The sequence below is a fragment of the Gigantopelta aegis genome, chromosome 5 (genome assembly GCF_016097555.1).
Source record: "Gigantopelta aegis isolate Gae_Host chromosome 5, Gae_host_genome, whole genome shotgun sequence".
Lineage (NCBI taxonomy): Eukaryota > Metazoa > Mollusca > Gastropoda > Neomphalida > Peltospiridae > Gigantopelta > Gigantopelta aegis.
In genome coordinates, this window is record NC_054703.1 from 35,506,107 (window position 1) to 35,529,857 (window position 23,751).

A 23,751-nucleotide genomic window follows, 5' to 3' on the forward strand; every position below is an offset into this window, starting at 1 on the left:
CTGCATTATGCTAACAAATATGTAAGACGATTACAAAAATTCACTCACGTATCTGATCCACAAGTCTATGACGTTAAAACATAATTAAGTTGATACTCAAACTTAAAAATAATATTTTGGCATAGAGATTTTAACCCACAATAATCTTAAGAGACTTATACTTATCCATCACACTACGAGGGAATGCCGACAAAAACCTGACTTTTTGCTCGTGTCTTTCTGACAGCTCGTGCAAATTGCAGAGTATAACAAACGGACATACAAGTCCTAGGATAAAAACAACTTAAAAATAAACCAGGTATGAACGTCCAGGTAGGACTATGGTTCCTAAGCTATGGAGGTCCGATAGGACTACTGGTCCTGCGTTCCTTTTACACGGGGTCTGCGACCATTTTGAATGTGGAATTCTGTCTGTGGAATGTATAAAATATACAAGATTCCTTGCTACTAATGAAAACAATGTAGCGGGTTTCCTCTCTATGACTGTCAAAATGGCCATATGTTTGACATCCAATAGCCGATGATTACAAAATCAATGTGCTCTAGTGGTGTCGTTGAACAAAACAAACAAATATATTGGTCTACTACATTAGTACTAGATTATACAGTTTCATAACCTATAAAATAATAGGCCAGTAGGCATAGCATCTAGTGATGGGGGTCACAGCCTCGATGGCGTCGTGGTAGGCCATCGGTCTATTGGCTGGTAGATACTGGGTTCGGATCCCACTCGAGGCATGGGATTTTAAAACCCTGAGTGAGTGTACCGCAAGGCTCAATGGGTAGGTGTAAACCACTTGCACCGACTAGTGATCCATAACTGGTTCAACAAAGGCCATGGTTTGTGCTATCCTGCCTGTAGGAAGCGCAAATAAAAGATCCCTTGCTATTAATCGGAAAGAGTAGCCCATGTAGTGGCGACAGCGGGTTTCCTCTCAAAATCTGTGTGGTCCTTAACCATATGTCTGACGCCATATAACCGTAAATAAAATTTATTTCTTTTTCTTTCTGGAGGTTGGTTTAGGGGAATGTATGTCTGTCTGTCTGTCTGTGTGTGTGTGTATGTGTGTTTGTCTGTCTGTCTGTCTGTGTGTGTGTATGTGTGTGTCTGTGTGTGTGTGTCTGTATGTGTGTGGTGGGTGTGTGTGTGTGTGTGTGTATGGGCATGTGTGTGTGTGTTTGTATGTGAGTGTGTGTGTGTGTATGTATGTGTGGGTTGGTGTGGGTGTGTATGTGTGTGTGTATGCGTCTGTCTGTGTGAGGGTGTGTGTGGGTGTGTATGTGTGTGTATGTATGTGTGGGTGGGGTGGGGTGGGTGTGTATGTGTGTGTGTATGTGTGTGTGTATAAGTCAATTTAATATCCTTATATGTCGGACAGAACAACGTACATGTTCATCCTCTCGAGGGAGGTAGTGGCACACACACACATACATCCCCCCACCCACTCCCTACCCCCGGCCCATTCCCCGTGCCTCGGTTCCTACGGTTTTGAATAAAACAAAGAAAAAAGAAATCAGGTAGTGCGTTGATTGCTTTATTTCGTCCGTGAGTTAGGACTTGAAGATATATCTGTAAATTCCATGTTTACGCGCCGCTGATCCAACTGTTGAAGTGGCTCACTCTGGCGTACACGCTCGGGTAGGTTGTCAAACAGGTTCCGCTATTGGAAATACCCCATGACGTCACGCCGGCGACTTCGCCTCTACATTGCATTGGTCCTCCGCTGTCACCCTGTTTGTACATAAAGCAAACTATTGTTACCGTAATTGTTCAGCTACTATCGGCAAACTAAGTTCAAATCAACATGCAGCTGCCTTTTGTTTTTCTTTCGCCCAAATTCCTTCAAGAAATTGCGCACTACTTTCCTTTGTTTACTTAAATTTACGGCGAGGCCCGTAGCCAGCATTTCGAGTGGGAGGATTGGACTATGTATCAGTCGGGACCTTTTGGATATGCAGATGATTGAGAGCGCGAAGCGCCCGACTTTCTATAGGGATCCAAGGCCATGCTTCTCTGGAAAATTTGAAATCTCTGAAAGTGTAAAATGCGTTTTTCTGGTATCTGGAACTTAAAAAAATGATAGTTTAAAACAACGATTTTCGATTATTTTCGTTATTTTTTTATTTTGGGTTCTTTTTTTGTTTCAAGATAATGAAATTGTAGCACACAACAGAAGTTAAAGGTACTAACCCGATGTATTAACATCGAGGTACATGTTAAATATTTTCGGCAGTTGCTTATTATAACCTTAGTAACAGAAAAGCTGTACCTCAGAACTATGATCAGTTCCTTTAATAATGAACATATTTATGAAAAGTAAACCACACCACGTTCATAAAAATTGTACAATGACCAATCATTGCCAACACATACATCCCCTGTTAAGAGTATAGCAAAAGGTATTGCAAAAGGTATTGCATCCCATTCCATATAATCAAAATGGCATCTACATGTTGGCTATAAAAGTACTTGGAAATTACCTTCAAGAACATATGCAACATTTTCTAACTGACCTTAATCCTACAGGACATTTTCACATTCAAGAGCACCAAAACCAACCCTACCTCCCACCCAAACCAAACATTTTCCTGTCCTGGACGGAGGAGCCGGCAAATGTCGACACCTGCGCCCATGACAGGCGTGCGCTACAACAGCTTGTTCTGAATATGCACGTAAAACCCTATGACATGACATGATTAACTGTTCTGTCATATCTGGATTGATGATGACTATAGCGAGAGATGAGGCGACAAAGAAACGCCAGGTCCGTGTTAAACAACAACAATTTAAAGGAACACTCCCAAAGTTCTCAAGTGTTATGGTTCGCTAGTTTTACGTTTTGTTTGTGATATTAAATATGTACCACCAAAAAGGCAGTGTTTTCTTTACACGGGGCGAATCGTAGCCCGGCGGTAAAGCGGTCGCTCGATGCGCGGTCGGTCTGCGATTGATACACATCGGTGGGCTCATTGGGCTACTTTGTTTTTTGTCCCAGCTAGTACACCACGACTGGTATATCAAAGGCTGTGGTATGTGCTATCCTGTCTGGGATAGTGCATATAAAAGATCCCTTGCTACTAATAGAAAAATGTAGCGGGTTTCCTCTATAAGACTATATGTAAAAGTTGCCAAATGTCTGACATCCAATAGCTGATGATTAATAAATCATTATGCTCTAGTGGTTACTTTAAACAAAACACACTTTAACCATTAGAACACATTGATTTAGATCGCCATTTAACGGGGTTAGGGGCTGGCGACGCATACTCTGGGCCCTCCAAACTGAACACTGTATGTGGGGCAGACGAATGGACGGGCGGACGGACGGACGGACAGGCAGTAAGAGAGACAGAAGGATGGATAAAAAACCTATAGTCCCTTCCTGTTGGACAGGTAGGAGACTAATAATTAGCAGTAAAAAAATGTTTTTTAAAAACTCCACATACACTGCATGATTAACCATCTTTTGCAGCTGTCACGACACAAAGGCACATGCCCTGCCTGTCGACACACACACACACACACACACACACACACACACACACACAGAGAGAGAGAGAGAGAGAGAGAGAGAGAGAGAGAGAGAGAGAGAGAGAGAGAGAGAGAGAGAGAGAGAGAGAGAGAGAGAGAGAGAGAGAGAGAGAGAGAGAGAGAGAGAGAGAGAGAGAGAGAGAGAGAGAGAGAGAGAGAGAGAGAGAGAGAGAGAGAGAGAGAGAGAGAGAGAGAGAGAGAGAGAGAGAGAGAGAGAGAGAGAGAGAGAGAGACAGAGACAGACAGACAGGACCGGTAGAAGACTCATAATTAGCAGAAAACGAGAAGAAAAAAAAAAAACCCCGAAAAAAGCCATACACTGCATGATCCTTCATCTTTTGCAGCTGTCATAACACAAAGGTGCATGTTCTGAATGTCGACACCCGAAATCCCGCTCATGGCAGACTGGCATTCTGCTCTGCTTAAACCTGTTGTGGTCAATTGCAATAACTTGTCCGGTAAGAGAGTTCCCGCTGCAAAATCAAAACAGTTTATTAACTCGTTTGGTAACGAATATATTTTGGTAACATTAAAACAGTTCATTAGCTCATCGGGTTACGTAATGTTTGCTATAAATTTAAAATACCAGTCGTTTATGAACTCCTGTGCTATTCATATGGTGTTGCTAAAATTGCAAAAGGGCTATATCTTTTGAGATGGAAAATTTATTGTGGGATTGCAGGACTCACAGCTTTCTATGTGTATCTACCCGTTTTGTGACACTACCCCCATTTCCACGACAGTTATATTTGTACTGAATTGCTAGACCGGCCTCGGTGGCGTAGTGGTTAGGCCATCGGTCTACAGGCAGGTAGGTACTGGGTTCGGATCCCAGTCGAGGCATGGGATTTTTAATCCAGATACCGACTCCAAACCCTGAGTGAGTGTTTCGCAAGGCTCAATGGGTCTAAATCTGTCCTGGCTTTGGCGTTATTTTCCCAGAACCGGCCTCGGTGGCGTCGTGTAAACCACTTGCACCGACAAGTGATCAATAACTGGTTCAACAAAGGCCATGGTTTGTGCTATCCTGCCTGTGGGAAGCGCAAATAAAAGATCCCTTGCTTCTAATCGGAAAGAGTAGCCCATGTAGTGGCGACAGCGGGTTTCCTCTTAAAATCCGTGTGGTACTTAACTATATGCCTGACGCCATATAACCGTAAATAAAATGTGTTGAGTGCGTCGTTAAATAAAACAGTTCTTTCTTTTCTTTGAATTGCTAAGCGGGACTATACTAAAAGCATTGTAAGAAAACAGCTGGTGTTTCTACTCACTGTTTGTATGGCCCCATCCTGTCAGAATACAGTCGTCGCCGTCGTAGTCAGGGTCGGTGGGTAGCGATAAGTTAGCAGCCTTGATGTTGTCAGTAAATGCTAAATCACTCGACAGAGCGATCACTGCAACATCGTTAGCAAACGTTCCTGATCCATCGTTGTAATTTTCGTGCTATGAAATAAAAATAAAACTGTCACATTGTTATGACAGTAATAAAAGCGTATCTCCCTATTGCCGTTTGTTTCTGTGTGTCTGTTAACAACAACGACGCTTGCAAAATTCCCTGTGCTACCAAACAAAACCATAATAATGTCATATGGCTATAATCAAGGTTTGTCTCTGTATGTCTGTCTGTTTGTCTGTCTGGCTCTTTGTCTGTCTAAAGAAAAACGGCACTGACAGTGATTATTGAAATGGTGACAATGTTCCTTTGAAGCCAAAAAAACAACAATATTGTTATGTAACTATAAAAACGTATCTGTCTTACTGTCTCTGTCTGTCTGTACACATGTAAAATTAAACACTGCAATCATATATTTATTACACCGCGGTGGATGATATACCCATGCAGTGGCGTAGGAATGTGTCAAAAAGTGGGAGGGCGGGCAGGGCACACGCGCACGCGCACGTACACACGCACACACACACACACACACACACACACACGCACACAGACACACACACACACGCAGCAGCAGCAATGGTATATTAATAGAATCTATCACCGTTGTGAGGTATAGATAAGACAATTCCAACCCGAGGGATAAAATGTTTTTGTGAGGGCCGAGGGTTACCGAGGGTTACCGAGGGTTGCAATTGACTTATCTATACCTCACAACGGCGATTGATTCTTTTTTTGCCCATTTAATTACAGTAACAAAACATTAATTTTGTAAGCTACGATTTGTTTCTTGTAGAACGATTCATAAACGTTTCACCTACAAACTCCATTATTCATACGCGGAAAAATATACTGCACATTATGCAACGACTTAAAAATGTAACAACTTGCCAATAAATATAAATTTGAAAATATTAATTTGTTTGAATATTTAAAAAACAACGATAGAACGTTAAATGGCAAACAGAATTCTGAAAAACATGAGTTATGACGTCAGTCGTCGTAAAACATGAAGTCACGCGTATGTAGAAATCCTCTAGCCCTCAAGTCGGACAGCGTTTTCTAACACCAGAAGGGTTATTACCAGAGTGTTTTTCGGTATCGTCAGTATCATATACGAGGAATGAAAATTGTATTATGCGAGCCTTTGGCTGCTACTGGATCAAACGTGTGTTTTTTGTGAGTGTGTGTGTGTGGGGGGGGGGGGGGGGGGGGAGGGGGCTTGATCCCCCCCCCCCACGCCAATGCGAAGTGATATTTATCATTTCTTTCGATTCATATTTTTAAATGGGAAAAATACTTACTGTCAATTCTAATAATTATTGTTAGCAACATAATTTAACAAAATATATAATTTAATAATTTAGTTTAGTCTTGAATATGTTTATAATATTGTTAGTGTAAACTGCATTTATAGATGTGTGGCGTAGGAATGCAAAGTTTCATTGATAAACACCTAAATATCGTAGCCACAACTTGACGTCATGTTGCTAAATGACATCATTTGTTAGGCGATTGTGTGCGATTTTTGTTCCTTTATGTGCGGTGTAATAAATAAAATAATGTACTAGCACCGTGTGGTCGCTAAATATTACAACATTTTAACGCATCTTGGCGCTTGATGTGCGGTGTAATAAATAAAATAATGTACTAGCACCGTGTGGTCGCTAAATATTACAACATTTTAACGCATCTGGGGCGCTTGATGTGCGGTGTAATAAATAAAATAATGTACTAGCACCGTGTGGTCGCTAAATATTACAACATTTTAACGTATCTGGGGCGCTTGATGTGCGGTGTAATAAATAAAATAATGTACTAGCACCGTGTGGTCGCTAAATATTACAACGTTTTAACGCATCTGGGGCGCTTGATGTGCGGTGTAATAAATAAAATAATGTACTAGCACCGTGTGGTCGCTAAATATTACAACGTTTTAACGCATCTGGGTCGCTTGATGTGCGGTGTAATAAATAAAACAATGTACTAGCACCGTGTGGTCGCTAAATATTACAACATTTTAACGTATCTTGGCACTTGGTGTGCGGTGTAATAAATAAAATAATGTACTAGCACCGTGTGGTCGCTAAATATTACAACATTTTAACGTATCTTGGCGCTTGGTGTGCGGTGTAATAAATAAAATAATGTACTAGCACCGTGTGGTCGCTAAATATTACAACATTTTAACGTATCTGGGGCGCTTGATGTGCGGTGTAATAAATAAAATAATGTACTAGCACCGTGTGGTCGCCAAATATTACAACATTTTAACGTATCTTGGCGCTTGGTGTGCGGTGTAATAAATAAAATAATGTACTAGCACCGTGTGGTCGCTAAATATTACAACGTTTTAACGTATCTGGGGCGCTTGATGTGCGGTGTAATAAATAAAATAATGTACTAGCACCGTGTGGTCGCTAAATATTACAACGTTTTAACGTATCTGGGGCGCTTGATGTGCGGTGTAATAAATAAAATAATGTACTAGCACCGTGTGGTCGCTAAATATTACAACGTTTTAACGTATCTGGGGCGCTTGATGTGCGGTGTAATAAATAAAATAATGTACTAGCACCGTGTGGTCGCTAAATATTACAACATTTTAACGTATCTTGGCGCTTGGTGTGCGGTGTAATAAATACAATAATGTACTAGCACCGTGTGGTCGCTAAATATTACAACATTTTAACGCGTCTGGGGCGCTTGATGTGCGGTGTAATAAATAAAATAATGTACTAGCACCGTGTGGTCGCTAAATATTACAACATTTTAACGTATCTGGGGCGCTTGATGTGCGGTATAATAAATAAAATAATGTACTAGCACCGTGTGGTCGCTAAATATTACAACGTTTTAACGTATCTGTGTCGCTTGATGATTCCTAGTAAAGCTGTACATCATACATGAATTCACTCAGGAGGTTCGAGCCTGCGACCAAAGCAATCCAGAACAGCAGTTTGTATTGTTTATTGACGCCACTAGAGCACATGGATCTATTAACCATCGGCTATTGGATGGCAAACATTTGGTAAGTTTTACTATTATTCTTAGAGACGAAACCTGTTACATTGTGCCATTAGTAGCAAGGGATTTTTTATATGCAGCATTCCTCAGTGACAGACCGAATAACACATACAACGGATTGTTTAAGACCAGTTGGGGTGCACTAGTTGGAACGGGAAATAGCTCAAAGGGCCCACCACTACGAGCATTCTAACGAATGATCTAGATTCCATCCAAACGAAAACGAAAGTCAATCTTGAGGGCATGTATAATTTTTACAATTCATAAGACAAATTTACAAATACTTTTGAGAATGCCCATTAAAATATACCGCGCGCGCACACACATACACACACACACACACACACACACAAACATCTCACACGCACATACACACAAACATCTCACATACATAAACACACAGACAGATGCACACACATAGAGACAGACATACACATACACACATAACGGGGGGAGAGAGAGAGAGAGAGAGAGAGAGAGAGAGAGAGAGAGAGAGAGAGAGAGAGAGAGAGAGAGAGAGAGAGAGAGAGAGAGAGAGAGAGACAGAAGGAGAGAGAAACAGAGTGAGAGAAACAGTGAGAGAAAGAGAGACAGAGATGGGCTTCGTTTCCAGTGTGTTTCTATAGCGGCAGTATCATATATTAGGAATACAAATTGATATGGATACAAACTGGTATTGATATTGACGATTTAGAAACACGCGAAGGTAATATCTCTTTGTCATATAATTTCAAGCTTAATACAACGTGTTTTTGTGAACTGTATATACAACTTTAATTCCAGTCAGCCATTATTGGATATTCAAATGATGTATGAATATATAACGTTGTGTCTTTTTGAATGAAAGTGTACATTCTAATTACATTTACATATTTATAATGGGGATATATACATACATATGTGTACATCGGTTATATTAATTTTATTTCAACATTACTGATTTGGTTTATCAGAATTGAAAACTTTTTTTTTTAAATTACAAAATGTTAACATTATCGACAAATATAACTAATTTGGTTCAGCAGACCCTAAAACTTACGTTCTTCCGTCAACGCAATGAGCCGCTGTGAGAAATTTGTTCTTACTGATAATAACACAACCACACGTGCGCGAATCGGAATACCGCAGAGAACACTGGTACGGAAAATCGGCGATGTCAGCCGCAGATACACCGACAATATAATTCGTCGGGCTGCCCAGAGATTGAGCTGGAAAAACAAATACGGACAAAAATAGAGAATATAAAAGAGACATGATCGAGAGAAAGAGGGTAAGCTACTAACTTCTAATTATAAAGCAACACGGCTTCTTTTGTTAGCTCTTTCTCGTGGGCTGAACTGTAAATACCACGGCCTTTGGTGTTCCAGTCGCAATGGTCTGCTTGAGGCGGTGGAAAACACAAAGATTACAGAGAACGAACGGACCTACAACCAACTGTAATGCTCTGGTTCAGATGGGGGAAAACACAAAGGCCACAGAGAACGAACGACCCTACAACCAATGGTAATGCTCTGGTTCAGACGGAGGAAAACACAAAGGCTACAGAGAACTTAAAACAATTAGCTAAAGTTCGTCTCCATAATTGTGGTACGTGATAAAATAACTATATTTATCATCCATTAAAGGCTTTTGTAGGAGATATCGCTGGCACTATAGTTTGCGACATCTCGTAGCAATATTCTCCTAGGAGATATCGCTTCTTTTTGTTACGCTACTGCGTATGTTTCAGCGCTAAACCTATCGTTAGTGACGTCATGCCACTATCGTTCTGCTAGTTAAGGCCGCGGCAGACATTTGCAGCTTTGTCGCATGCAATGTAAATTGCATGATGCCAAGCAACTTATTCTCATTGTACTGATCTGAGCACACATGCGATAACCAGCAATTTTAGTCTAACAGTGATCACGTGACAGTAAAAATGGCGTTTTTTTCCCCGAATATGTTTCGACGGTACTCATCGAAACACGTTCTGCAGATTTGTTATGACATAGAAGACTGAATTCGTCTCGCATGCTTTTAGGTCCTTTAGGATATAACCACTCAGTTTGTGTAGAAAACTTAAATAAATATACCTGGCATTCCAAGCGCAAATTGCATTTCTGCAAGACACATTTCCCTTTTAGCCCTGTTGTATATTCAGGGGATGCTGTGTCAAAAAAACATGGCATTGTCTGCCACATCACCACTAATTCATCCTCTTTTTCTGTAGACCACATGCTGCTGGAGGCTGCCATTTTGTGTCATGTGATAACTATCTATCTGTTCACCGGCGGTTTAAATTATTGCGTCAACGTTTTGTTGCATTGACAGCGCACACGTTTTTTGATAGCGGGCAGTTAAATGCAATTACATGCAATAAAATCAAACATGTTTGATCGCAGCAATTTCTGTTGTATTCAACAACAATTGCATCGCTGGCCATAGGGGCGAGACGTGTCCCAGTGGTAAAGCGCTCGCTCGATGCGCGGTCAGTCTGAGATCGATCCCTGTCAGTGGGCCCATTGGCATATTTCTCGTTCCAGCAGTGCACCACGACTGGTATATGATGGACAGTGGTAAGTACTACCCTGTTTGTGGGATTGTGCGTATAAAAGATCCATTGCTGCTAATCGAAAAGAGTAGCCCATGAAGTGGCGACAGCGGGTTTCCTCTCTCAGTATCTGTGTTGTCCTTAACAATATGTCTGACGCCATCTCTTAATCTCTTGAGGTCCATTGTGACATATTGCAGACACGTGTGGCCAGAATATTGTATGCCCGCGATTGGTGGAGGCGTGGCCCTCTGCCCAACCCCACACCCACCTCTGGCTTCGTATGTAGGTGTATTTTATATGGTTTTATATTGATTGTCCATGTTTTGTAATACATGTATATTTTGTTCAATTGATAGGTTATTTTATAGTGACTGATTATGAGTATCATGGGAATAAATTGTTTTCAGTGTTAAAGAGTTAATACATGCACTGAACGTTAAATTATGCTTGATGAGTAGGGAGAAGCAACTTAATCACTCGACCAAATAATTTCGTCATCACTATCTTCGTTAATAGAGACTATTACAGGTGATATTTTATTTCTTATAAAACTATTTTGCTTTCTGAAATCTTCTTCGATCTTTATTACATGTTGAATGGCGTCAGAGAAGTTTGTAGGTGTGACAGACTTCAAACCAAGTGCCAGATTTTTCCTTACCGTGGTTATTTTGCCATCATTATGACGAGCTATGTGCCCTTTTACCCGACTCCAAATCAGTTCTAATCACCCCACCCCCAATCACCACCATAATTTCTATAGATCTGACCACAAGGGAGGATCCCAATTAAAAGAAAACAATTGTGGAAAGCGGAGGGCCAACCAGACCTAACACACACTGTGGACTCTGTAACACCCCGAACTTGTGTAAACTGATTTTTGTTTGTTACTACACCCCAGTTGTGTTAAGTTAGGTAAGTTATGTAAATATATAATTTATAAAATAAAATTCAAATATATAATATATTGGCAAAATTGATTCAATATACTGCATGTAAATGAAATGGTTACATGCATTTTTACGAATATGTTTAAAGAAAAGGTTAGATAAAGCTGGTACACATTTTACATTCCGAAACATCCATAACCTTGATTATTAAATGAAACAAGCGGTATTGGCCTTCACGTAGCCTCATATCCTAATATTTTGGTTCGCAAATAACCTCAGGTATTTATAGGAGAAAGAACCTACATTCAAAACATACATAATTGTTTGGTAAAATAGAAATGTCAACTTCGTGCATTTTAGATGATGCATTGTATATCAAACCTATCAGAGTTTGGGTTTGTTGTCATGCAAATGCAAAGAAAAGAAGGATTGAAAGGGAATTAAACGTAACATTTGCAAAAAAGCTTTGGGTCTAAACAATTGAACATGACTATAACTCGTAAATTCCTATATGATTTTATTTGCAAATTTCATAACAACTAACCTCCATATCATCTCGCCCGCTATAGACCTCAGCGGTTCCTTGCACCGCTTTCCCCTTTTTTCTGTCATGGATGGATGAGTTCGAATAAGCCACCACGTGCACACATGGCAGGCGTGCACTACAACAGCTTGCCCAGAATGTGCTTGTAAAACCCATTTAAGTCAAGTCTTAAAAAGAACCGGTAACGGATTACGAACATAGTATCTATCAAGCTTAATCCTTAAGGGTAGACCAACGAGAAGAAAACTTTAAAGAGTCTTACCTGCGAAAGCCAGAACAATGAGAAGAGCGATAATCGTCATGTTTCCAGGTGAACTGTAAATAGTCTGTAGAACGTGTCTCGAGCCTGCTGGTCACGTGATTACAGACTAAAATTGCTGGTTGTCGCATGTGTGCGTGGCAGTGCGAGAAAAAGGTTGATTGAAATCATGTATTTTATATTGCATGCGACATAGGTGCAAAAGTCTGCTGTGGCGATAACTAGCAGAACGGCAGTGGCGTGACGTCACTAACGATAGGTTTAGCGCTGAAACTACGCAGTGGCGTAACAAAAAAACACGATATCGCAAATTATCTGCCAGCGAATGTTACAAAAGCCTTCAATAGTTACAATAACTTATCAGTAAGGCAACTATGGAGACGAACTTTGGCTTATTTTTAAAAGTTCTCTGTATGTAGCCTTTGTGTTTTCCCCCGTCTGAACCAGAGCATTACCATTGGTTGTAGGGCAGTTCGTTCTCTGTAGCCTTTGTGGTTTTCCCCATCTGAACCGGAGCATTACGGTTGGTTGTAGGGTCGTTCGGTTTCTGTAGCCTTTTCGTTTTCCCCCGTCTGAAATCAGAGCATTACCATTGGTTCTTGGGTCATTCATTCTCCGTGGCCTTTGTGTTTTCCCCCGTCTGAACCAGAGCATTACCACTGATTGTAGGGCCGTTCGTTCTCTGAAGTCTTTGTGTTTTCCCCCGTCTGAACCAGAGCATTACCATTTGTAGGGCCGTTCTCTTAGCCGTTTTCTCTGAACCGGAGAAGTTCTTTGCCTTTGTTTTCCCCCGTCTGAAATCAGAGCATTACCATTGGTTCTTGATTGTAGTGGCCGTTCGTTCTACCTGTAAGTCGTTCTCTGAAGTCTTTGTGTTTTCCCCCGTCTGAACCAGAGCATTACCACTGATTGTAGGGCCGTTCGTTCTCTGAAGTCTTTGTGCTTTCCACCGTCTGAACCAGAGCATTACCACTGATTGTAGGGCCGTTCGTTCTCTGAAGTCTTTGTGTTTTCCACCGTCTGAAGCACAGCATTACCACTGGAACACTAAAGGCCGTGGTATGTAATGTTCTGCCCACGGGTAAGAGCTAACAAAAGACGCCGTGTTGCTTTATAGTTACAAGTTAGTAGCCTACCCTCTTTCTCTCGATCATGTCTCTTTTAAATTCTTTATTTTTGTCCGTATTTGTTTTTCCAGCTCAATCTCTGGGCAGCCCGACGAATTATATTGTCGGTGGATCTGCGGCTGACATTGCCGATTTTCCGTACCAGTGTTCTCTGCGGTATTCCGGTTCGCACACGTGCGGTTGTGTTATTATCACTAAGAACAAAATTCTCACAGCTGCTCATTGCGTTGACGGAAGGACGTAAGTTTTAGGGTCTGCTGAACCAAATTAGTTATATTTGGCGATAATGTTAACATTTTGTAATTTGTTTAAAAAGTTGTCAATTCTGATAAACCAAATCAGTAATGTTGAAATAAAATTAATATAACCGATGTACACATATGCATGTATATATTCCCATTATAAATGTGTAAATCTAATTACAATGTACACTTTCGTTCAAAAAGACAACGTTATATATTCATACATCATTTGAATATCCAACAATGGCTGACTCGAATTAAAGTTGTATATACAGTTCACACAAAAAAAGTTGTAGTAAGTTTGAGATTATACGATAAAGAGATTATTACCTTCGCGTGTATCTACATCGTCAATATCAGTACCAGTTTTTATCCACATCAATTTGTATTTCTAATATATGATACTGCCGCTACAGAAACACACTGGAAACAAAGTCCATCTCTGTCTCTCACTGTTTCTCTCACTCTGATTCTGTCTTTCTTTCTGTCTGTCTGTGTGTCTGTCTGTGTGTGTGTCTGTCTGTCTGCCTGTCCGTGTCTGTCTGTCTGTGTCTGTGTGTGTCTCTCTCTCTCTCTCTCTCTCTCTCTCTCTCTCTCTCTCTCTCTCTCTCTCTCTCTCTCTCTCTCTCTCTCTCTCTCTCTCTCTCCTTCTGTTTCTCACCTGTTTCTCCTTCTATCTCTCTCTCCTTCTGTTTCTCCTTCTATCTCTCTCTCCTTCTGTTTCTCCTTCTCTCTCTCTCTCCTTCTGTTTCTCCCCTCTCTCTCTCTCTCTCTCTCTCTCTCTCTCTCTCTCTCTCTCTCTCTCTCCTTCTGTTTCTCCTTCTCTGTCTCCTTTTTCTCTTTGTCTCTCTCCTTCTGTTTCTCCTCTCTCTGTCTCCTTCTGTTTCTCCTTCTCTCTCTCTCTCCTTCTTTTTCTCCTCTCTTTCTCTTTCTGTTTCTCCTTCTCTCTCTCTCATTCTGTTTCTCCTCACTCTCTCATTCTGTTTCTCCTTCTCTCTCTCTATCCTTCTGTTTCTCCTTCTCTCTCTCTATCCTTCTGTTTGTCATTCTCTCTCTCTCTCTCCTTCTGTTTCTCCTTCTCTCTCTCCCCTTCTGTTTTCCTTCTCTCTCTCTCTCTCTCTCTCTCTCTCTCTCTCTCTCTCTCTCTCTCTCTCTCTCCTTCTGTTTCTCCTTCTCTATATATATCTCTCTCCTTCTGTTTCTCCTCAATCTTTCTCTCCTGTCTGTCTGTCTGTCTGTCTGTCAGATTGTCCACCTATGTCTCTCACTGTTTCTCTCACTCTGATTCAGTCTTTCTTTCTGTCTGTGTGTGTGTCTGTCTGTGTGTCTGTCTCTCTGTCTGCCTGTCTGTGTCTGTCTGTCTGTCTGCCTGTCTGTGTCTGTCTGTCTGCCTGCCTTTGTCTGTCTGTCTGTCTGCCTGTCTGTGTCTGTCTGTCTGTGTCTGTGTGTGTCTCTCTCTCTCTATCTCTCTCTCTCTCTCTCCTTCTCTTTCTCCTTCTCTCTCTCTCTCCTTCTCTTTCTCCTTCTCTCTCTCCTTCTCTTTCTCCTTCTCTCTCCTTCTCTTTCTCCTCTCTCTCTCTCCTTCTCTCTCTCCTTCTCTCTCTCTCTCCTTCTCTCTCTCTCCTCTTCTCTCTCTCGCTCCTCTCTCTCTCTCTTCTCTCTCTCTCTCTCCCTCTCTCCTCTCTCCTCTCTCTGTCCTCTCTCTCTCTCTGGTTCTTCCTTTCTCTCTCTTCGCCCATCCTCCCCTTCCCTCTCTTCCCTCCCTCTCCCTTCCCCTCTCCCTCTCTCCTCTCTCTCCTCTCTCTCTCTCTCTCTCTATCTCTCTCTCTCTCTCTCGTCTCCTCTCTCTCTCTATCTCTCTCTCTCCGTTATGTGTGTATGTGTCTGTCTCTATGTGTGTGCGTAATGTTGTCTGTGTGTTTATGTATGTGAGATGTTAGTGTGCGTGTGTGTGTGTGTGTGTGTGTGTGTGTGTGTGTGTGCGCGCGCGCGCGCGCCGAGTGTTTCTAATCGGTGTAACATTTCATTGCAGAGAGAGTAGTTTTTCTGTGTATGCAGGATCTACAAGTAGAACATCAGGAGGCGTTCTGGGAAGTGTGGCATCGATCAAAGCGGTATATTTTAAATGGGCATTCTCAAAAGTATTTGTAAATTTGTCTTATGAAATGTAAAAATTATACATGCCCTCAAGACTGACTTTCGTTTTCGTTTGGACGGAATCTAGATCATTCGTCAGAATGCTCGTGGTGGTGGGCTATTTCCCGTTCCAACTAGTGCACCACAACTGGTGTTAAAAAATACGTTGTATGTGTTATTCGGTCTGTCACTGAGGAATGGTGCATATAAAAGATCCCTTGCTACTAATGGCACATGACGTCAAGTTGTGGCTACGTTATTTAGGTGTTTATCAATGAAACTTTGCATTCCTACGCCACACATCTATAAATGCAGTTTACACTAACAATATTATAAACATATTCAAGACTAAACTAAATTATTAAAATATATATTTTGTTAAATTATGCTGCTAACAATAATTATGAGAATTGACAGCAAGTATTTTTCCCGTTTAAAAATATGAATCGAAAGAGACGATAAATATCACTTGGCATTGGCGTGGGGGAATCAAGACCCCTCCCCCCCCCCCCTCCACACACACACACAAAACACACGTTTGATCCAGTAGCAGCAGCAATGATATAGATATATATATATATATATCTTACATTTTCAGTGCAATCAAAGTATGTGATCATACCTCAGTCCTCACAAAAACAAATTATCCCTCGGGTTGGAATTGCCTTATCTATACCTCACAACTGTGATTCTATTAATATACCATTGCTGCTGCTGCTGTGTGTGTGTGTGTGTGTGTGTGTGTGTGTGTGTGTGTGTGTGTGTGTTTGTGTGTGTGTGTGCGCGCGCCCCTCCCACATTTTGACACATTCCTATGCCACTGCATGGGTATCTCATCCACCGCGGTGTAATAAATATATGATTGCAGTGTTTAATCTTACATGTGTGCAGACAGACAGAGACAGTAAGACAGATACAATATTGTGTGTTTCCTTCAAAGGATCATTGTCACCATTTCAATAATCACTGTCAGTGCCGTTTTTCTTTAGACAGACAAAGAGCCAGACAGACAAACAGACAGACATACAGAGACAAACCTTGATTATAGCCATGTGACATTATTATGGTTTTGTTTGGTAGCACAGGGAATTTTGCAAGCGTTGTTGCTGTTAACAGACACACAGAAACAAACGGCAATAGGGAGATACGCTTTTATTACAGTCATAACAATGTGACAGTTTTATTTTTATTTCATAGCACGAAAATTACAACGATGGATCAGGAACATTTGCGAACGATGTTGCAGTGATCGCTCTGTCGAGTGATTTAGAATTTACTGACAACATCAAGGCTGCTAACTTATCGCTACCCACTGACCCTGACTACGACGGCGACGACTGCATTCTGACAGGCTGGGGCCGTACAAACAGTGAGTAGAAACACCAGCCACTCGGTCTGATCATATCACTGTTTTCTTACAATGATTTTAGTATAGTCCCGCTTAGCAATTCAAAGAAAAGAAAGAACTGTTTTATTTAACGACGCACTCAACACATTTTATTTACGGTTATATGGCGTCAGACATATTGTTAAGGACCACACAGACATTGTCAGAGGAAACCCGCTGTCGCCGCTTCATAGCCTACTCTTTCCGATTAGCAGCAAGGGATCCTTTATTTGCGCTTCCCACAGGCAGGATAGCACAAACCATGGCCTTTGTTGAACCAGTTATGGATCACTTGTCGGTGCAAGTGGTTTACACCTACCCATTGAGCCTTGCGAAGCACTCACTCAGGGTTTGGAGTCGGTATCTGGATTAAAAATCCCATGCCTCGACTGGGATCCGAACCCAGTACCTACCAGCCTGTAGAGCGATGGCCTAACCACTACGCCACCGAGGCCGGTCTAGCAATTCAGTACAAATATAACTGTCGTGGAAATGGGGGTAGTGCCTCAAAACGGGTAGATACACATAGAAAGCTGTCAGTCGTGCAATCCCACAATAAATTTTCCATCTCAAGAGATATAGGCCTTTTGTAATTCTACCAACACCATAAGAATACCAGAGGAGTTAAAAAACGACTGGTATTTAAATTTATAGCAAACATTACGTAACCCGACGAGGTAATGAACTGTTTTAATGTTACCAAAATATATTCGTTACCAAACGAGTTAATAAACTGTTTTGATTTTGCAGCGGGCACTGAGTTACCGGACAAGTTATTGCAAGTGACCACAACAGGTTTGAGCAGAGCAGAATGCCAGTCTGCGATGAGTGGGATTTCAGGTGTCGACATTCAGAACATGCACCTTTGTGTCATGACAGCTGCAAAAGATGGAGGATCATGCAATGTATGGCTTTTTTCGTTGTTGTTTTTTTCCTTATCTTTTACTGCTAATTATGAGTCTTCTACCGGTCCTGTCTGTCTCTCTCTCTCTCTCTCTCTCTCTCTCTCTCTCTCTCTCTCTCTCTCTCTCTCTCTCTCTCTCTCTCTCTCTCTCTGTGTGCGTGCGTGCGTGCGTGTGTGTGTGTTTGTGTGGACACGCAGGACATGTGCCTTTGTGTCGTGACAGCTGCAAAAGATGGTTAATCATGCAGTGTATGTGGAGTTTTTTAAAAACATTTTTTTTTACTGCTAATTATTAGTCTCCTACCTGTCCAACAGGAAGGGACTATAGATTTTATATCCATCATTCTGTCTCTCTGACTGTCCGTCCGTCCGCCCGTCCGTTCGTCTGCCCCACATACAGTGTTCAGTTTGGAGGGCCCAGAGTATGCGTCGCCAGCCCCTAACCCCGTTAAAAGGCGATCTAAATCAATGTGTTCTAATGGTTAAAGTGTGTTTTGTTTAACGACACCACTAGAGCACTTATTGATTTATTAATCATCGGCTATTGGATGTCAGACATTTGGCAAATTGTACATATAGTCTTATAGAGGAAACCCGCTACATTTTTCTATTAGTAGCAAGGGATATTTTATATGCACTATCCCAGACAGTATAACACATACCACAGCCTTTGATATACCAGTCGTGGTGTACTAGCTGGAACAGAAACAAATTAGCCCAATGAGCCCACCGATGTGTATCAATCGCAGACCGTCCTCGCATCGAGCGACCGCTTTACCGCCGGGCTACGATTCGCCCCGTGTAAAGAAAACACTGCCTTTTTGGTGGTACATATTTAATATCACAAACAAAACGTAAAACTAGCGAACCATAACACTTGAGAATTTTGGGAGTGTTCCTTTAAATCGTTGTTGTTTAACACGGATCTGGCGTTTCTTTGTCGCCTCATCTCTCGCTATAGTCATCATCAATCCAGATATGACAGAACAGTTAATCATGTCATGTCATAGGGTTTTACGTGCATATTCAAAACAAGCTGTTGTAGTGCACGCCTGTCCTGGTCAGGTAAAGGGTCGGGTTGGTGGAACAGGGGACTACCTGCGCTGAAATGTTCAAGGGATTACCAGCAGCCCGGCCGGAATCGGTAGCGGGTGGGGAAAATGTTGATGCCACTGAATTTTTAATATCCTGTGAGACAGGTCCGTGTTTAAGGGGTGGGGGGTGGGGATGGTTGGGGGTTCGCCCGAACCCTTCCGCAAAAGCTAAGGTCCACTTTTTTTCTGTGTTTAATATTGCACAAATAGTTTACTAACTTTTGCAATCCTCCCATGAACCAATATTTTCTGGTCTTCGTCATTTACCAATCCCCTTACCAAAGCTGCAGTGTACATGATTTAACATTTCTAACTAATCTGGCATAATTAACGTACATGTAACAAAAATGTTTAATTGTACTTTCTGCTATATTGATGACCTCGTAGCATTCGATAATTACATGACAGCAATTCACCTTGTATTGATTTATCAGCCAAAGTTAGAAATAAAACGTTAACAACAGGAAATAATCCAGTTAGGTTAGGTCAGGTCATAGGTTTTAACGTGCACATTGAGAACAAGCTGTTGTAGCACACGCCTGTCATGGGCGCAGGTGTCGACATTTGCCGGCTCCTCCGTCCAGGACAGGAAAATGTGTGGTTTGGGTGGGAGGTAGGGTTGGTTTTGGTGCTCTTGAATGTGAAAATGTCCTGTAGGATTAAGGCCAATTAGAAAATGTTGCATATTTTCTTGAAGGTAATTTCCAAGTACTTCAATTTTTTTTTTATAGCCAACATGTAGATGCCATTTTGATTATATGAAATGGGATGCAATACCTTATGCAATGCTTTTTGCTGTACTCTTAACAGGGACTGTATGTGTTGGCAATGATTGGTCATTATACAATTTTTATGAACGTGGTGTGGTTTACTTTTCATAAATATGTTCATTATTAAAGGAACTGATCATAGTTCTGAGGTACAGCTTTTCTGTTACTAAGGTTATAATAAGCAACTGCCGAAAATATTTAACATGTACCTCGATGTTAATACATCGGGTTAGTACCTTTAACTTCTGTTGTGTGCTACAATTTCATTATCTTGAAAAAAAAAAAAAAAAAAATCAAAAATAAAACAATAACGTTAAATAACGAAAATAACCGAAAATCGTTGTTTTAAATTATCAGTTTTTAAGTTCCAGATACCAGGAAAACGCATTTTACACTTTCAGAGATTTCAAATTTTCCAAAGAAAGAAAGAAATGTTTTAATTAACGACGCACTAAACACAGTTTATTTACGTTATATGGCGTCAGACATATGGTTAAGGACCAGACAGATTTTGAGAGGAAACCCGCTGTCGCCACTACATGGGCTACTCTTTCCGATTAGCAGCAAGGGATCTTTTATTTGCGCTTCCCATAGGCAGGGTAGCATGGCCTTTGTTGAACCAGTTATGGATCACTGGTCGGTGCAAGTGGTTTACACCTACCCATTGAGCCTTGCGGAGCACTCACTCTGGGTTTGGAGTCGGTATCTGGATTAAAACTTCCATGCCTCGACTGGGATCCGAATCCAGTACCTACTAGCCTGTAGACCGATGACCTAACCACGACGCCATCGAGGCCAGTAATTTTCCAGAGAAGCATGGCCTTGGATCCCCATAGAATGTTCGGGCGCTTCGCGCTCTCAAGCAACTTAATATCCGAAAGGTCCCGACTAATACATAGTCCAACCCTCCCACGCGAAATGCCGGCTACGGGCCTGGCCGTAAGATTAAGTAAAAAAAGGAAAGTGGTGCGCAATTTTTGAAGGAATTTGGGCGAAAGAAAAACAAAATGAAGCTACATGTTGCTTTGAACTTTGCCGAGAGTAGCTGAACAGTTACGGTCAGGCCAGGTCATAGGGCTTTACGTGCACATTCAGAGCAAGCTGTTGTAGCGCACGCCTGTCCTGGGCACAAGAGTCGACCCCGGCCGGCTTTTGTCCAGGACGGGAAAGGTGGGGGTGGAAAGGAGGAGGGACCGCCTGCACTGGCAGGTGCAAGAGAGCGCCAGCAGCCCGACAGTGGTCGGTAACAGGCGGAGGGGGGAGAGTGGGGGGAGGGGTGATGGTGCTATGGAATTTTGAAGGAGCAAAGTAAAATGCCAAATGTAAAAGGTGCGCAATTTTGATTTAAGGAAGTTTGGCGCAATTTTGAACGGTTGGTGAAAAAGATAAAACTCGAGAGCTAACATAGGTTTTGAATTTAGTTACGGTAACAATAGTTTGCTTTATTTACAAACAGGGTGACAGCGGAGGACCAATGCAATGCAGAGGCAAAGTCGCCGGCGTGACGTCATGGGGTATTTCCAGTAGCGGAACCTGTTTGACAACCTATCCGAGCGTGTACGCCAGAGTGAGCCACTTCAACAGTTGGATCAGCAGCGCGTAAACATGGAATTTACAGATATATCTTCAAGTCCTAACTCACGGACGAAATAAAGCAATCAGCACACTACCTGATTTCTTTTTTCTTTGTTTTTATCAAAACCGTATGAACCGAGGCGCGGGGAATGGGCCGGGGGTAGGGAGTGGATGGGGGCATTTGTGTGTGTGTGTGCCACTACCTCCCTCTAGAGGATGAACGTGTACGTTTTTCTGTCCGACGCTGTATGTATACGGATATTAAATCGACTTATACACACACACACACACACACACACACACACACACCACACACACCACCTACACAGGCACACACACACCACCTCCAGAGGCTGTGACCCCCACCTCCAGAGGCTGTGACCCCCACCTCCAGAGGCTGTGACCCCCATCACTAGAGGCTGTGACCCCCACCTCCAGAGGCTGTGATCCCCATCACTAGAGGCTGTAACCCCCACCTCCAGAGGCTGTGACCTCCATCACTAGAGGCTGTGACCCCCATCACTAGAGGCTATGCCTACTGGCCTGTTATTTTATAGGTTATGAAAATACATACTCTAGTACTAATGTAGTAGACAAAGATATTTGTTTGTTTTGTTTAACGACACCACTAGAGCACATTGTTTTTTTTAATCATCGGCTATTGGATGTCAAACATATGGCCATCTTGTCAGTCATAGAGAGGAAACCCGCTACATTGTTTCCATTAGTAGCAAGGAATATTTTATATTTTTCATTCCACAGACAGGATAACAGGTTGGAACGAGAAATAACGCAATGGGCCCAACGACGAGGATCGATCCTAGACCGATGGAACATCAGGCGAGCGCTTTACCACTGGAGCACGTCTCTGTGGTAGACGAAGGCCTAACAAACGAGAACTGGTTGTTGTATCCAGATTGGGTTTTTTCTGGGTACATTGATGTTTGATGGAGGGTGTATGCACACCCAGCACCCACCCCTGTATCTGCGCCCTCCTGTATAGTCGACACTAACTAGGGTGGAGCGCACTACAAGCCCTGCAATTAAGAAAATGTCCCGGGGGGGGGGGGGGGGACATGCGTAGGGACAAAATTGAATGTAGTCCACTGCAAAAGAACAACACCCCCCCCCCATCCCCCCCCCAAAAAAACCCAACAACACAAAAACAAACAAAAAAACAACAACGACAACAACAAACAAAAACAACAACAACAACAACAACAAACAAAACAAACAACCACCCTGCTATCGAGAATTAAATATTCCACGGCATTGCTGATTGTCATGGGCAATTATAGGGGTTATAGCGGGAAACATGTCAAGTACCGTATTTCCTCTAATAAGCGCCCGGGCACTTATTCATTCCAAAATGGTCGCAGACCCGGCGCTTATTGGAGACCGGCGTTTATTGGAGACCCGGACTTTATGTTTTTTCAAACAAAGTTCAGAAATAAAATCTAAAAACTATAAAATTACAATTTTATTTATTTTTAAACTATAATTTGGAACTGTAAAAAATCTTTAAACTAACAAAACAATGAACAATTTAACATTAATTGTTTGCGTAAAGTTCCTAAATTATGCCAGAGAGTAATCAGTTTTCGGCTGTCTTACCCGGCGTTTATTGGAGGCCCGGTGCTTATTAGAGGCCCGGCTTTTATTGGAGGCCAGGTACTTATTAGAGGCCCAGCGTTTATTGGAGGCCCGGTGCTTATTAGAGGCCCGGTGTTTATTGGAGGTCCGGTGCTTATTAGAGGTCCGGCGTTTATTGGAGGCCCGGTACTTATTAAGAGGTCCGGCGTTTATTGGAGGCCCGGTGCTTATTAGAGGTCCGGCGTTTATTGGAGGTCCGGTGCTTATTAGAGGTCCGGTGTTTATTGGAGGTCCGGTGCTTATTAGAGGTCCGGCGTTTATTGGAGGTCCGATGCTTATTAGAGGTCCGGCGTTTATTTTGTTGCAAAGTGTTACAGACCCGGCGCTTATTGGAGGTCCGGCGTTTATTGGAGGCCCGGTGCTTATTAGAGGCCCGGCGTTTATTGGAGGTTCGGTGCTTATTAGAGGTCCGGTGCTTATTAGAGGCCCGGCGTTTATTGGAGGTCCGGTGCTTATTAGAGGTCCGGCGTTTATTGGAGATCCGGTGCTTATTAGAGGTCCGGCGTTTATTGGAGGCCCGGTACTTATTAGAGGCCCGGCGTTTATTGGAGGTCCGGTGCTTATTAGAGGTCCGGCGTTTATTGGAGGCCCGGTGCTTATTAGAGGTCCGGCGTTTATTGGAGGTCCGGTGCTTATTAGAGGTCCGGTGTTTATTGGAGGTCCGGTGCTTATTAGAGGTCCGGCGTTT

General features: G+C 42.2%; 2 protein-coding genes across 2 annotated transcripts; one reads left to right on the forward strand and one right to left on the reverse strand.

Moving 5' to 3' along the window:
* Positions 1–1,585: 1,585 nt before the first annotated feature.
* Positions 1,586–12,218, reverse strand: LOC121373119 (fibrinolytic enzyme, isozyme C-like). Its single transcript, XM_041499569.1, has 5 exons — positions 12,179–12,218; positions 9,048–9,160; positions 4,804–4,975; positions 3,851–4,005; positions 1,586–1,732 (listed from the first exon to the last, which is right to left on the reverse strand). The coding sequence occupies exons 1-5, from the start codon at positions 12,216–12,218 to the stop codon at positions 1,586–1,588; spliced, it is 627 nt and encodes a 208-aa protein (XP_041355503.1).
* On the forward strand, positions 12,217–21,483 carry LOC121373120 (fibrinolytic enzyme, isozyme C-like). Its single transcript, XM_041499570.1, has 6 exons — positions 12,217–12,226; positions 13,374–13,542; positions 16,572–16,584; positions 16,878–17,049; positions 17,818–17,972; positions 21,292–21,483. Exons 1-6 carry the CDS (start codon positions 12,217–12,219, stop codon positions 21,436–21,438), a joined length of 666 nt encoding a protein of 221 aa, XP_041355504.1. The 3' UTR covers positions 21,439–21,483.
* Positions 21,484–23,751: the final 2,268 nt, after the last annotated feature.

What these genes read in the sequence shown, in the direction of transcription:
- LOC121373120 (XM_041499570.1), top strand. An exon ending in AGGCTGGGGCCGTACAAACA is followed by an intron (nt 17,050 to 17,817) that starts GTGAGTAGAAAC and finishes TTGATTTTGCAG; the next exon opens with CGGGCACTGAGTTACCGGAC. An exon ending in AAGATGGAGGATCATGCAAT is followed by an intron (nt 17,973 to 21,291) that starts GTATGGCTTTTT and finishes ATTTACAAACAG; the next exon opens with GGTGACAGCGGAGGACCAAT.
- LOC121373119 (XM_041499569.1), bottom strand. Translation starts at nt 12,218, where the DNA reads ATGACGATTATCGCTCTTCTCATTGTTCTGGCTTTCGCAG. An exon ending in ATTCGCGCACGTGTGGTTGT is followed by an intron (nt 4,976 to 9,047) that starts GTTATTATCAGT and finishes TTTATTTCATAG; the next exon opens with CACGAAAATTACAACGATGG. An exon ending in AAGATGAAGGATCATGCAGT is followed by an intron (nt 1,733 to 3,850) that starts GTATGGCTTTTT and finishes ATGTACAAACAG; the next exon opens with GGTGACAGCGGAGGACCAAT.